The sequence below is a fragment of the Natator depressus genome, chromosome 1 (genome assembly GCF_965152275.1).
Source record: "Natator depressus isolate rNatDep1 chromosome 1, rNatDep2.hap1, whole genome shotgun sequence".
Lineage (NCBI taxonomy): Eukaryota > Metazoa > Chordata > Testudines > Cheloniidae > Natator > Natator depressus.
In genome coordinates this window covers 37772801-37787505 of record NC_134234.1, presented here as the reverse complement: position 1 = coordinate 37787505, position 14705 = coordinate 37772801, and the positions used below count along the sequence as shown (strand labels likewise).

The window sequence follows — 14705 nt, the reverse complement described above, 5'->3', positions numbered from 1 at the left end:
CATACTGCCCACTTCCTTTCACAGCCAAGTCAAAAACCATTCCTTCACTCTCAAGTCCTGGGCCTGTCTTGAGCAGAGCATCAACCAGGCTAAATTGTGCCTAATTGGACAGCGAACAAATGACTGAACTTACTGAGGTTCTTGCTAGTTTCCAGAGGCCAGATTCCTCAGTAAATTCGGCAAGCAAAATGCACATCAAATTTGTACACAGCTGCAGTAACTGCACATGCTAATTATAGTTAAACTAGGCACATCCAACTTAAAAAAAAGTCCCAAAAATGAAAGACTATCACATTAGTCCATTGTATAAACTAGCACCTTACAAATCTATTAAATGACAGTAAAAAGTTTATTTTATTAATACTCAAATCACTATTCAAGTTGAGGCAAAAACAGCCAAAAGGTGGAAATATAAAATAAAGACCAACATTCCATCCTTGACTGGTTTATGGCTACAGACAGATGCTGTATAATTAGCATGAAAATCAACCAATGTTGAGAAGGAACTCACACTAAAATGTAGCAGACATCTTTGCTTCTGACTGTATGTGTTTGCATTTCATTTAACAATAAGCAGTGCTCTGAGAGTTCCCTTTAGTTTCTTGCACACACATAGATACGTTATACATTCAAGTACAGATTCACAGACTCCAAGGCCAAAAGGAACCACTGTGATCATTTAGTTGGACCTGTATAGCATAGGTGTGACCCAGGGACCTCTGGATGTCAACTAGCAGAGTGCACAGGGGTTGTATAGGGTTCCCAGAGATCTCCTCGATCATATATATGCATAATGGTTCAGAGGGCGGCATTTAAGGTCTCTACTGAGAGCAAGTAGCCAACTGGTGATCGTTGCAAAATGTATGTATGGAAAATATTTAAGAAGTTATGTATCTATACTGCAAATTATGCTCTTACGGTCTTGGAGTTAAAGCAGGTCACCAGGAAGTGACATGACCCGGACATGTTCCTTTCAGGAAGGAGTTAACAGATGCTTTTCTCCCTGTCTGGTCATAAGTTATTGTATATAGTCTGCCTAACAATGAAGGCCTATTTGCATACTGAACCAGGAGCTAGTCAAAAGGTTGTGACATCTGCAAGAGAGAAAATCCACAGGAAAAAATAAAACAGTATAGGGGGGAAGTGTCCTGTTTGTGAATGAAGACAAAGGGTGGGACTTGTATACTGTCACAATAAAATGCCCCCTCCCCGCCCATGGGGTCCCCTGGGTAAGCACTAGCATTGTATATTGCTAACGCCTTTATATGCATTGGGAAGTATCTTGGGAAGGGTTAAAGGTGTGAGAGTGGAATGGAAGATTCCTTTGAAGGTTACAAGAGGCCGAAGGAGAAGAAAGGGAGAAAGGAACGGGTTAACTTGATGATCCAGCTAGGCCCGAAAATAAAGAATGAAACTGCAGCCCAAGGCTAGCACACACAAACAAGCTCTCTGCTGCCAAACAGCCAGAAGCCTAGCCTGTATCTCAACTCCAGCCAGCCGTGAGAAAGGAGAACTGAGCCAGACAGAACTGAAGGGGTTTGCAAAACCAGTAAGATTGCGAAGTCCAGTTAGTTGAAAAACAACAGTCTCGCGACCCTGAGACCAGTGTGTTTTGGGGAAACTAAGGGAGCCGTGGAAGACCGGTTCGGACTGATACCGAGAGCATGGGGGGTTGGGGGGGGCGAAGGTCCCTGGATGAAAACGCCCCCAGAAGAACCCAGGGCTTAAAACCCTCCCGAGAGCTGAAGCAAGTCGGAGATCTACAGCGAACCCTAGACGACCTGTGCACAGGGCAGAACTCTCCTCTACCCTTCCTCCCCTCTTCTTTTTACGTTACACTCAGGCTTGGCCAGCCTTGCGTTGTGCATGTGTTAGTATAAAATTAGGTTAGGGTTTACTAACGCTTTCCTCCTCCCTCTGGGTGATGTGGGGCGCGCCCAGCACTAAACGCTGTTATTTGGTTAATAAAGCTTTAAACTTAGTCACTTGGTGTGCTCCTTCATCTCCTCCGCTAAAGATCCTGCAGCCTTAGCCCGATCACCTGAAGCCCCAGGCAGATTGGTAACATAAATCTGTCACAATACTATAGGAGGCAAAGGAACACACTGAGTTCTTCACCCACTAGGCAAGTTGTCAGTGTGTCTGTCTCATGAAAAGAGGATCACAGTCAATCCTGGCTGCAAAATGCTGCAAGGATTTTGGGTGAGCAATACTCTACTGGACCTAAGAGTAGCTACTTAATTAAGTCGAGGCTTTAAATTGTAAGTTACAATTCTATTTTATATATATTCATTTGTTTCCAAAACTTCTACTTGCTATGACTTGAATATCTGTGCTTTGTTAAATAAACTTATTCTTGATTTCATTATAAACAGATCTAAGTGCTGTGTATTAAGCACAACAGTGATCTGAGGTGAAACTGGTAAGTTGGGGTGTACTGTTTCTTTGGAAGGAGCAACTGTGAATACTGTGCATTTCCAGGGGACCAAGGTCTGGAGAATCCAGGAGGATGTAGGTTGGAGCGTGCTTATTGCTATCCTGTAGAGAAACTGCTGGGCCTGGCTAGTCCCAGAGGGGTGGGCCTATGTTGCTGTGGAGTTGGGGAGCGGAACCCGGCAGGCACAAACAAGGCTTCTGTATGCTATGGGCAGGTGGTAGCGACCCCAGGTCACACCAGGCCATAGAACCTCTATAACACAGGCTACAGAACTTCTCCTGCATACAGTGCACATTGCCAGATCCTGCAGGGAGGGGGAGAAAGTAACTGCTGCTGGGTTGTAACTCCCTCTGCTGTGCAGGTGGGCAGAAAATGAGAAGTGCCTTGACCAGGGATGAAAGTATGAGAAAAGACTTACCAGTACGGATGTCTGGCTCTGGGGCCCCGGAAGGGGCGAGGCCTTGGGTAGAAGGGGCGGGGCTTTGGGCAAAAGGGGCAGGGCTAGGGTCAGCCTCCTGCAGCCAGCCCTACTGCACAGCCCAGGCCGGGGCTCCAGCAGCAATTTAAAGGGCCTGGAGTTCCGGCTGCTGTTGTGGTAACATCCGCCAGGAGCCCAGGGCCCTTTTAAATCGCCAGGCCCCAAGGCAGTTGCCCTCTTTGCCCCCCCAGTCAGCAGCCCTGTCGGTAGGGCCGCCAACAACGGGGGAGGAGGGCAAAAGGGGTAGCGACATTAAAGCGCTTTAACATTAGCTGCGTACGGGCCCGTACCCCCCAGCCACTTCCACCTCTGGCCTTGACTCTACTCCAGCTGGCATGAAGGGGGAAGTAAGCTCTTCGGGAAAAGGGCTGGGTCAACTTATTATCCCCAAGAGCGGAGAAACCAGAACCCAAATGGTGACTGAGTCACTATTTGCTTCCCGTCCCCTCTTGAGACTACTCAGCTACTCATTGACACTTACTCAGGCTGGATTGAAAGGTGCCAACCCAGCCCTTAATGCCTGAATTAAAAGAACACTGTTTCAACCACCAACAGGTGATTTTAACCATATATTCCAAATAAATCTTAACAAAACCCACAATATTCAAAAGGAACACAGAATATGTGCATATGTTGGCACCATGTTTATTTTGTTTCACAGTCTCATAATTTTTGATAACCCAAAGTTTTAATTTAAAAATATTGAGGCTTTGCTTAATGCCAAAATATTATAATTCTGGAATACATGCAAACATCTCAATTTGTTCTGTAATGTGTTGAAAGCGCCACAGCTGAGCAGTGAAGTCTAGGATGGTGCCAACATACTACTCAATCCACCAAACCTGAAGAAATCACTTAAAAACAAACAACAAAAGAAGGATGAATATGAAACCTGCATAAGAGTTTTATGTAATTGGTGAGGTGTTCTGCATTCAAAGCCAGTCATTTTTGTACATAATTTTACACAACATTAAACAAACAAGTGAAAAGTATTGGCATTAAAATGGTAATGGAACTGCTATGAGATTTCTGCTGCAAAGATTTAAAGAAATTTCCATCCAAATGAAGTTTTGTTAATTCACAAACACTGAAAGAAATTTTGAAACAAGGCCTGCTTTAAGAATGTCAGATAAACCAGAGGTCCACTGAGAGGTTTTTACAATGTTGCACACTATAACTATAGGAAAGGGGAAAGTAGTTTGTTGATGTAATCTTTCGCTCTCCCTCACCCATTAACAAATAGAAGAAGACTTGCTGTTTCTCCTCTACTTGCAAATACATATTGGGTCTTCATCAGAAGCTTCCCAAAAAACTGCAATCCAGGCAATTGAAACAAAGGAAAACAGCAGCTGGAGGACAAAACAGATGCTTTTTTACCCTGGATTTGAAAGTAGAAAGTACTATGCTCTGGTCTACACTAGGAGTTGAGGTCGAATTTAGCAGCGTTAAATCGATTTAACCCTGCACCCGTCCACACGACGAAGCCCTTTTTTTTTTTTTTTTTTGACTTAAAGGGCTCTTAAAACTGATTTCCTTACTCCACCCCCAACAAGGGGATTAGCGCTGAAATCGGCCTTGCCGGGTTGAATTTGGGGTACTGTGGACGCAATTAGACGGTATTGGCCTCCGGGAGCTATCCCAGAGTGCTCCACTGTGACCGCTCTGGACAGCACTCTCAACTCAGATGCACGGGCCAGGTAGACAGGAAAAGGCCCACAAACTTTTGAATTTCAATCTCCTGTTTGGCCAGCATGGCAAGCTGCAGGTAAGTGCAGAGCTCATCAGCAGAGGTGACCATGCAGAGCTCATCAGCAGAGGTGACCATGATGGAGTCCCAGAATTGCAAAAGAGCTCCAGCATGGACCGAACGGCAGGTACGGGATCTGATCGCTGTATGGGGAGAGGAATCCGTGCTATCAGAACTCTGTTCCAGTTTTCAAAATGCTAAAACATTTGTCAAAATCTCCCAGGGCATGAAGGACAGAGGCCATAACAGGGACCCGAAGCAGTGCCGTGTGAAACTTAAGGAGCTGAGGCAAGCCTACCAGAAAGCCAGAGAGGCAAACGGCCGCTCCGGGTCAGAGCCCCAAACATGCCGCTTCTATGACGAGCTGCATGTCATTTTAGGGGGTTCAGCCACCACTACCCCAGTCATGTTGTTTGACTCCTTCAATGGAGATGGAGGCAACACGGAAGCAGGTTTTGGGGATGAGGAAGATGATGATGATGAAGTTGTAGATAGCTCACAGCAAGCAAGCGGAGAAAACGGTTTTCCCGACAGCCAGGAACTGTTTCTCACCCTGGACCTGGACCCAGTACCCCGCGAACCCACCCAGAGGCTAGCGAAGATTAGAAGGCAAAAAAAAAAAAACAAAAAAAACCCGCACTCGTGATGAAATGTTCTCTGACCTCATGCTGTCCTCCCACACTGACAGAGCACAGACGAATGCGTGGAGGCAGACAATGTCAGGGTACAGGAAAGCACAAAATGACCAGGAGGAGAGGTGGCAGGCTGAAGAGAGGGCTGAAGCTGATAGGTGGTGGCAGCATGATGAGAGGAGGCAGGATTCAATGCTGAAGCTGCTGGAGGATCAAACTAATATGCTCCAGCGTATGACTGAGCTGCAGGAAAGGCAGCAGGAGCACAGATCGCTGCTACAGCCCCTGTGTAACCAACCGCCCTCCTCCCCAAGTTCCATAGCCTCCTCACCCAGACGCCCAAGAACGCGGTGGGGGGGCCTCCGGCCACCCAGCCACTCCACCCCAGAGGATTGCCCAAAAAACAGAAGGCTGGCATAAAATAAGTTTTAAAGTGCTGTGTGGCCTTGTCCTTCCCTCCTCCACCACCCCTCCCGGGCTGCCTTGGCAGTTATCCTCCTATTTGCGTGATGAATTAATAAAGAATGCATGAATGTGAAGCAACAATGACTTTATTGCCTCTGCAAGCGGCGATCGAAGAGAGGACGGGAGGGGGTTAGCTTACAAGGAAGTAGAGTGAACCAAGGGGGGCGGGGGGTTCATCAAGAAGAAACAAACAGAACTTTCACACCGTAGCCTGTCCAGTCATGAAACTGGTTTTCAAAGCTTCTCTGATGCGCACCGCGCCCTCCTGTGCTCTTCTAACCGCCCTGGGTGTCTGGCTGCGCATAACCAACGGCCAGGCGATTTGCCTCAACCTCCCACCCTGCCATAAACGTCTCCCCCTTACTCTCACAGATATTGTGGAGCAAGCAGTAATAACAGTGGGAATATTTGCATCTGATGAAGTGAGCTGTAGCTCACGAAAGCTTATGCTCAAATAAATTTGTTAGTCTCTAAGGTGCCACAAGTACTCCTTTTCTTTTTAGTGGGAATATTGGTTTTCCTGGGGTCTAACAGAGTCAGTAAACTGCACCAGCGCACTTTTAAATGTCCAAATGCACATTCTACCACCATTCTGCACTTGCTCAGCCTGTAGTTGAACAGCTCCTGACTATTGTCCAGGCTGCCTGTGTACGGCTTCATGAGCCATGGCATTAAGGGGTAGGCTGTGTCCCTGAGGATAACTATAGGCATTTCAACATCCCCAACGGTTATTTTCTGGTCTGGGAATAAAGTCCCTTCCTGCAGCTTTTGAAACAGACCAGAGTTCCTGAAGATACGAGCGTCATGTACCTTTCCCGGGCATCCCACGTTGATGTTGGTGAAACGTCCCTTGTGATCCACCAGTGCTTGCAGCACTATCGAAAAGTACCCCTTGCGGTTTATGTACTCGCCGGCTTGGTGCTCCGGTGCCAAGATAGGGATATGGGTTCTGTCTATGGCCCCACCACTGTTAGGGAATCCCATTGCAGCAAAGCCATCCACTATGACCTGCACGTTTCCCAGGGTCACTACCCTTGATATCAGCAGATCTTTGATTGTGTTGGCTACTTGCATCACAGCAACCCCCACAGTAGATTTGCTCACTCCAAATTGATTCCCGACTGACCGGTAGCTGTCTGGCGTTGCAAGCTTCCACAGGGCTACTGCCACTCGCTTCTCAACTGTGAGGGCTGCTCTCATCTTGGTATTCTTGCACCTCAGGGCAGGGGAAAGCAAGTCACAAAGTTCCATGAAAGTGCCCTTACGCATGCAAAAGTTTCGCAGCCACTGGGAATTGTTCCAGACCTGCAACACTATCCAGTCCCACCAGTCTGCGCTTGTTTCCTGGGCCCAGAATCGGCGTTCTACCTCATGAGTCTGCCCCATTAACACCATGATGCCCACATTGCCAGGGCCCGTGCTTTGAGAGAAGTCTGTGTCCATGTCCTCATCACTCTTGTCACCACGCTGACATCACCTACTCACCTGGTATCGCTTTGCCAGGTTCTGGTGCTGCATATACTGCTGGATCATGCGCGTGGTGTTTAATGTGCTCCTAATTGCCAAAGTGATCTGAGCAGGCTCCATGCTTGCCGTGGTCTGGCGTCTGCACAGAAAAAAGGCACGGAACGATTGTCTGCCATTGCTCTGATGGAGGGAGGGGCGACTGACGACATGGGTTACAGGGTTGGCTTACAGGAAATTAAAATCAACAAAGGGGGTGGCTTTACATCAAAGAGAAAAAAAACAACTGTCACACAGAATGGCCCCCTCAAGGATTGAACTCAAAACCCTGGGTTTAGCAGGCCAATGCTCAACCCACTGACCTATCCCTCCCCCCGGTATTTCAGGCAAGACTGAATCTCCATTCAAGTTTTCAAGGTGCCCCTGACAGACCTCACCAAAACAATTGTCGGCTGTTGATTTCACAGAGGGAAGGAGGGGAGAGCAAATGAATACAAAACAAATCTGGTCTATTTCTTGTTTTGATCCACTCCATCTATCTTTTACATCTTTGGCTGGCAGCAGACAGTGCAGTAGGACTGCTAGCCATCCTCATCTCCTGCCTGCTCGCCAGAAGATGGTGCAATAGGACTGCCGGCAGGATTAAAGAGAATGACCTGGTCGAGTCACTCCTATTTTAGTCCCTGAGCCCATGTCTGCCCAGGCGCTCCTGACAGACCTTACCGAGGTGGCCAGGATCACCTCGGACATGATGACGATGGTTATCAGATCTATTGCACCGTCTGCTGCCACAAGGCAATGGGCTGCTGCTGTGTAGCAATGTAGTACCGCGTCTGCCAGCACCCAGGAGACGTACGGTGACAGTGAGCTGAGCGGGCTCCATGCTTGCCGTGGTATGGCGTCTGCACAGGTAACTCAGGATAAAAGGCATGAAACGATTGTCTGCCATTGCTTTCACGGAGGGAAGGAGGGAGGGCCTGACGACATGTACCCAGAACCACCTGCGACAATGTTTTTGCCCCATTAGGCATTGGGATCTCAACCCAGAATTCCAATGGGCGGCGGAGACTGCGGGAACTGTGCGATAGCTACCCACAGTGCAACGCTCCGGAAGTCGACACTAGCCTCGGTACTGTGGAAGCACTCCACCAAATTAATGCGCTTAATGCACTTAGAGCATTTTGTGTGGGGACACACACAATCGACTATATAAAAACGATTTCTAAAAAACCGACTTCTATAAATTTGACCTAATTTCGTAGTGCAGACATACCCTAAGACATTAAATGAAAATCTGCAAGCCACAAGTATGTAATGTGAAACATTACAACCTACATTCACAGAGTAGACCTATCATGAAGATAATTGTATTAAATCAATTTTGATCTGTGATACTAATCTGAGATCACCTGAGATCATTCACCAAAGGAGCCCCTGCATGTGGGGATGGGGGTTGGCCTGACAAGTAAGACCCCTCTCCCTTTCCCTGCATTTGAATTTTGCAATTTAGCACGAAGGGCTCTGAGGCACAACAGACTGATCACGTCAGATCATTTGGAGAGGAGGGGTAGAAGCAAAGGTGCAGAAGGAGAAGAGGCAGGGCTCCCTGTGTTCCTCTTGTTAAAATCCCAGCAGAATATGGCACATAAGGCAGAGGAAGTAGCAGTACAAGGTAGAGGGTTCTAGTGCACCCTGCAGCAAAGTGCCCTATCCAGATGTTTATGTTTAAATCTGCCACTTTTCCTTCTCCATTAAATATCTGTCTCCTGATGATTTGGGTGCATTTTGCCCATGTTCTTCCACCAAGACCCTTGCCAACATTTAAAGAGAATGCGGTAAGATTCTGTTCTCCATTGCTCTCTGAGATAATCTTGGAAGAAGATCCAAAAGCCTCACACACTTACAGGAGTGGAATTCCTCTGGGACTTGCAAATGTGTTGGCAGGAGGAAAAAAGGTGGTGGAAAAAGCAGATTCATATTTACTATCTTGATGCTGATGCCAATCTGCATATAATGCTTTGAAATTATTCAGCAGTAATTCATTCCTGTGAAAGAGAGTCTACAACGAGTGAAAGCCTGGATGTCACTCCTATATTAAAAGGAGATGGCCAGACCACAATTTAGTGTTCTTCCTGGATAACATTCCACTCCCTTTAGCTTAGTCCAATGACTTGACCTTGTCACTCATTCTTACCTAGAGGGGGAAAAAACCACAAAGTATCAGCCTTGATACACTTACCGTCTTATTCGTTCTGCAGGGCACACACAGAATTGATGGCCAAGTATACACAGAAGTTACTAACACCATCCTCAATCAAACCCTCAACACTTGTCAGACATTTTAATAAAGCAGAGTATGACAATCTCAATACAACCTGCCGAGAACATGAACATAGTGAGATCACTGCCTAACGCTTAGCAAGACTGCTTTCAGAATGACTGAGAATCAATAAGTTTCAGTTGCACGAGCCAAAAACTTATGTACTGAATGGCAGCTGAGTTCTGTGGTTCCGTTTTAATAGTTAACGCAAGCCCTGCAAAAGGTCATTGTCACTATGGGGCTGTTACAAGGGTGTCTGGGGACATCTGACCCTGAACTCCTATTCTGGTTCTTCAGTCTCCCTGCTCCCTAGTGCTGCTGCCAGCTAATGCCCAGCCTCTTTCTGGAGAATGATGATGCCTTCTTAAAGGACCAGTCTTCATTATCTGTATTATGGCAAGAAAATCGTATCTGGAGTTCTGTAGAGCTACTCTCTGTACAAACACACAATAAGACAGTCCATACTGCAAAGAACCAATAATCTAAATAATCAAGAGGTGACGTGAGTTTCCTGAAATCACACGGTAGGTCAGGGACTGAGGCACGAAATAAAACTATCTGGACTCCGGGTCCAGTCTCTTCTCTCCCTGAGACCTCTCTGAGCCCCCATGGAAAATTCTTCAAAGGTTCATGTTTTCATAACTATTTCATATTTCAACAATCGTTCTTAAAACCACTTTCTCGCAGCACTAGAAACCTGGCATTGTGCTAAGCCATGAGAACTAGAATGCTTAACTCACTAAACAGAGCAAGCAGCAGAAGAGAAATTTCCAAAGTGGTTTCATTGCAGCTAACCCTGCTGTTCCTTGGGATCTTTAATAACCACAAATCGTCAGGACCTTGGATTTTAGGTCTCATCTGAAGTTTAAAAGACTTTTTTTTAAAAAAGGGTCCTATGATAGACTATCAAAATGTAGTGTCTTAGTTTTTGCTTCTAGTAATGTGCAACATATATATTAATGGTAATAACAGCAGTATATTTATGTTAATAATACATTTACTAACATCTCAGTATTTTCCACCTTTTTGTCTTCTTTGATTATGTACTTAACACAGTGTACAGTCAGCCAGCCAAAAGACAAAGCAACTGCCCATTTATTTCTGGCGTAGTGAATAAAAGTATGACAGGATACTGTGATATTATCAGTACTAAGTGCTGCTAAAACACTTTCCTCAAATTAAAATATAGCAATTATAAATTAATCTCTTGGATTTATCTACATTCATTTTTAAGAGTGAATTTCACAACTGAATTACATGCATGCTGGTGAGAAAAAAAAGGTGAAGACATGCAAATTACTCTTCCACATAACGGACTCATAGCTGTGAAGTGATTACAAAAGCCTAGTTCGGGTCTTTCATTTGATCCTGGCAGCTGGTGCGCTTAAAGCAGATAAAGGTCACATGTACTGAATTTTTCTAAAATAGCTTTAGTCCGCAGGCAAGACAATAGGCGGACAATGCACATCAGTGACTGGATCCCCAGAGACCACAAGCAACCACTGGGAGACCCAAAATGCCCTGCGCTGATCCCATGACAAAAAACTCTTTGGCCAGAAATGGAAAGAACTCGCAACAAAACGGAATGGTGTGGCGTCAACTTGCGTTCGTGGAGGGATAGACGAGGACAAGCCGGACAAAGGTGAGCTTTAAGAAACGAGGAATCTTCCTGATAAACTAGTTCCTTTTGTGCGTGTGCATTTACGCATTCATTATTGGTGGAGCTGGTAGCTCTGCCTATGGTAAGGTTGCCCAACAAAATGCAGCCGTTGGGTTGCCTTAGTAAAAAGTTTGGAAATCACTGGTCCACAAGACATATTGTAAAAGGTAGCGTCCATAGTACGTAAGCACGAGAACCCGATCTAAGCAGCACATATGTTTTTAAACTGAAGTTCCTTTTTCAACAGTGTATGTCTGTTTTTTTCCCCTAGTATTTTAAATCTGAGAGTCCACACAGGGCTGCTTGAGCCTGACCTCGTGTGAAGTGTGAAAAGCTTCAGATGATGTTGCTTCCTCTGTGAAATTTTCTGGACTAGGGGACATTCTAAATTAATTCCTCAGGATCCTGACAGCCTGGCTGGACCTACCGTCTTTATACATTATCTGCTACTTCCTTTCACTTTCCAGACTGAGAATCCAGGCTCCAAGTTGTCAGCCTATCCCACTGTGTCCAGGTTCCTTCCCCACTCTGAACTCTAGGGTACAGATGTGGGGACCTGCATGAAAACCTCCTAAGCTTACTTTTTACCAGCTTAGGTTAAAACTTCCCCAAGGTACAAACGATTTTACCCTTTGCCCTTGGACTTCCATTGCCACCACCAAACTTTATCTGGGTTCCTGAAAAAACGTAGTTTGGACACGTCTTTCCCCCCAAAATCCTCCTAACCCTTGCACCCCACTTCCTGGGGAAGGTTTGGTAAAAATCCTCACCAATTTGCATAGGTGACCACAGACCCAAACCCTTGGATCTGAGAACAATGAAAAAGCATTCAGTTTCCTTACAAGAAGACTTTTAATGGAAGTAAAAAAGAATCACCTCTGTAAAATCAGGATGGTGCATACCCTACAGGGTAATTAGATTCAAAACATAGAGAATCCCTGTAGGCAAAACCTTAAGTTACAAAAAAGACACAGACAGAAATATTCATTCTATTCAGCACAGCTATTTTCTCAGCCATTTAAAGAAATCATAATCTAACACATACCTAGCTAGATTACTTACTAAGTTCTAAGACTCCATTCCTGTTCTGTCCCCGGCAAAAGCAGCATACCGACAGACACAGACCCTTTGTTTTTCTCCCTCCTCCCAGCTTTTGAAAGTATCTTGTCTCCTCACTGGTCATTTTGGTCAGGTGCCAGCGAGGTTACCTTTAGCTTCTTAACCCTTTACAGGTGAGAGGATTTTTCCTCTGGCCAGCAGGGATTTTAAAGGGGTTTACCCTTCCCTTTATATTTATGACACACTGGAAGCATTTTCTCTTCAGTAGGTCAATGCCAAGATATTTTCAGTGAGAGCCATGGAAGTGACATGACTCCACTGCACACAGCACTAACAAAAAACATCCCTTGTGTACTTAAAACTAAAACTTTTGCTTATGCAACAGAGCTATGCCAGTTTTAGAAGCTACTGCACAGATGGTGGTTGCAACAGACTTATAAAGAAGAAACACTGTTGACAGAAAAGAAAAAAAAAAGCAGCTCACTCAAACAGTCACACCTCAGAAACAGCAGCGGACTTTCCAAGGGTAGGGGGGAAAGATTCAGGCTGAGAATAGTTTCAATGGAAGCTTCCCTCTACCTAAAACCTCCTAGAAGTACTGGCAGCACTAGAATCTTTCACAGCTAACACAGGTTTGCATTCAAATACAAACAGCAGCTGGTGGGTTGCCTTAGTAAAAAGTCTGGGAATCACTGGTCCACCAGACACATTGTAAAAGGTGGTGTCCACCGTACGCAAGTGCGAGAACACCTATGCAAATTCTGGGTATTCAAATTTACTACAGTCACTAAAATAGAGAAATCCAGGATCAGAACAACTTGCAATGTTTAAAACTTAGAAATGGATTTTAAGAGACTCGCTATGCATACACGCACACACACAGCGAAGGCCATGAGAAACAGGACTGGTGCAAATGCTTCATAGCATTTAAGATATAAACACAATACAGACCTGAGAGAAGAATGATAACACCTTACACTTTTATCCTGTAAGGTCTTCAGAGCAGGGACTGATATTTAATCGATATTGGACAGTGCCATAAATCTCTATAGCACTACATAAATAACTCAAAGTGGGTGGTAGAGCCTGCATTTTTTGTCTTTTGAAATATCATGGATTTCCTTTTTATGCCTTAAGAAGGTGCAGAATTAAAAAAGCAATACAGTATTCATAAATGTTAAATACCTTGATTAGGATCAAAACTTTATTCATATATTTACATTTTGCTAATTGTTGATTCTGTAAAGTAATTTCCCTTCCAGCCTTCCACATTTACACTTAAAAATGTGCATATTTATATTTTAAATTGCATGCAAAAAAAGTCTACTCTCTGATTTAGAAGTCCATGATGCTGAGAGCTCTCCTTTCAAGCTGTCTTTGAAGATGGAGCAATACTTAATACTCAGCATAACCAGGCTTTTCATCTTATACAGTAATTACTTCCCACTTCAGAACAACAACATGAGTTATCATCTCAGACTTGTACTCCAAGTGCCATAGCCAGCTTGGAAAAATCTGACAGAGAACATTATGGGTTTACTCAAGGGAGTCTGATCTGTGATAACTGCCAAGAACAAATCATGACTATTCAGGCATAGCATAATGAGATACAGTATGAGAAATGACACACATTACTGGGCTTGTACAGTATTCTGGAAAATCATTGTAACAGAATTTCCTCAGGTCAGCACAAGCCAAACCATACACAATACTAAATATGCCAATACAAAATTGTAACTATACATATACTATACGCTCATAACTACTTCAAAGGGTCTTCATACAATAAATTTCAATTTAAACACAGAAAATTCTTTGTGAATTTTGTAACATGAAGGCTAAATGAAACCTCACTGCAAATCTTACAGGTTGCCATGATGCATGCAGAGCCATAGGCATACACAAGCATACAATAATCAGATGACATCACATTACATCTTAAAAACTGCAACTGGCTTGATATACAGAATAAAGTGAACGCCTCTCCCAAAGAATGCTCTGGGAATAGAATAAAACTGAAGAAAGAGAAAATCAGAACAGGAGAAAATAAAAACAAGTAACTTTGCATCATCAATGGGCAACAAATACATTTGTTTCCTCCACTTAGTACGGTACCACCACTAGCTGTCACACCAAAACAAAGCAAGAGTGTGGGGATGAAAATGACAAGCAAATAAAATTCTTTAAAATGCTATTGCATTAGGGAAATCCTGGAAAAAATAATCAAGTAAAAAACTGTTTAATGAGAGAAAGAAGAGCAGTATTTAAATTCCAGTTCCAGAACTATAATCACTGGTCTATCAAAACAATAAAAAGCCTTACCTTCTCGCTTTTCCTCCTGGCTTCTCTTCTTGCTTCCTTTTCTCTCAGCCTTTTCTCCTGTGAGAAATAACAAGATCCATTATAATTTTAAAGTCATACTCCCATTTTATCTTCAAAGAGT

The 14705-nt window shown here is 44.4% G+C and overlaps 1 protein-coding gene across 1 annotated transcript in view; it reads right to left on the bottom strand.

Moving 5' to 3' along the window:
* DDX10 (DEAD-box helicase 10) overlaps positions 1-14705 on the bottom strand; it is a 336928-nt gene that overhangs the window by 83349 nt on the left and 238874 nt on the right. The window contains exon 16 of the mRNA XM_074957670.1: positions 14585-14641. Within this exon, the coding sequence (XP_074813771.1) occupies positions 14585-14641 (57 nt within the window). The remainder of the gene's footprint in view (positions 1-14584; positions 14642-14705) is intronic.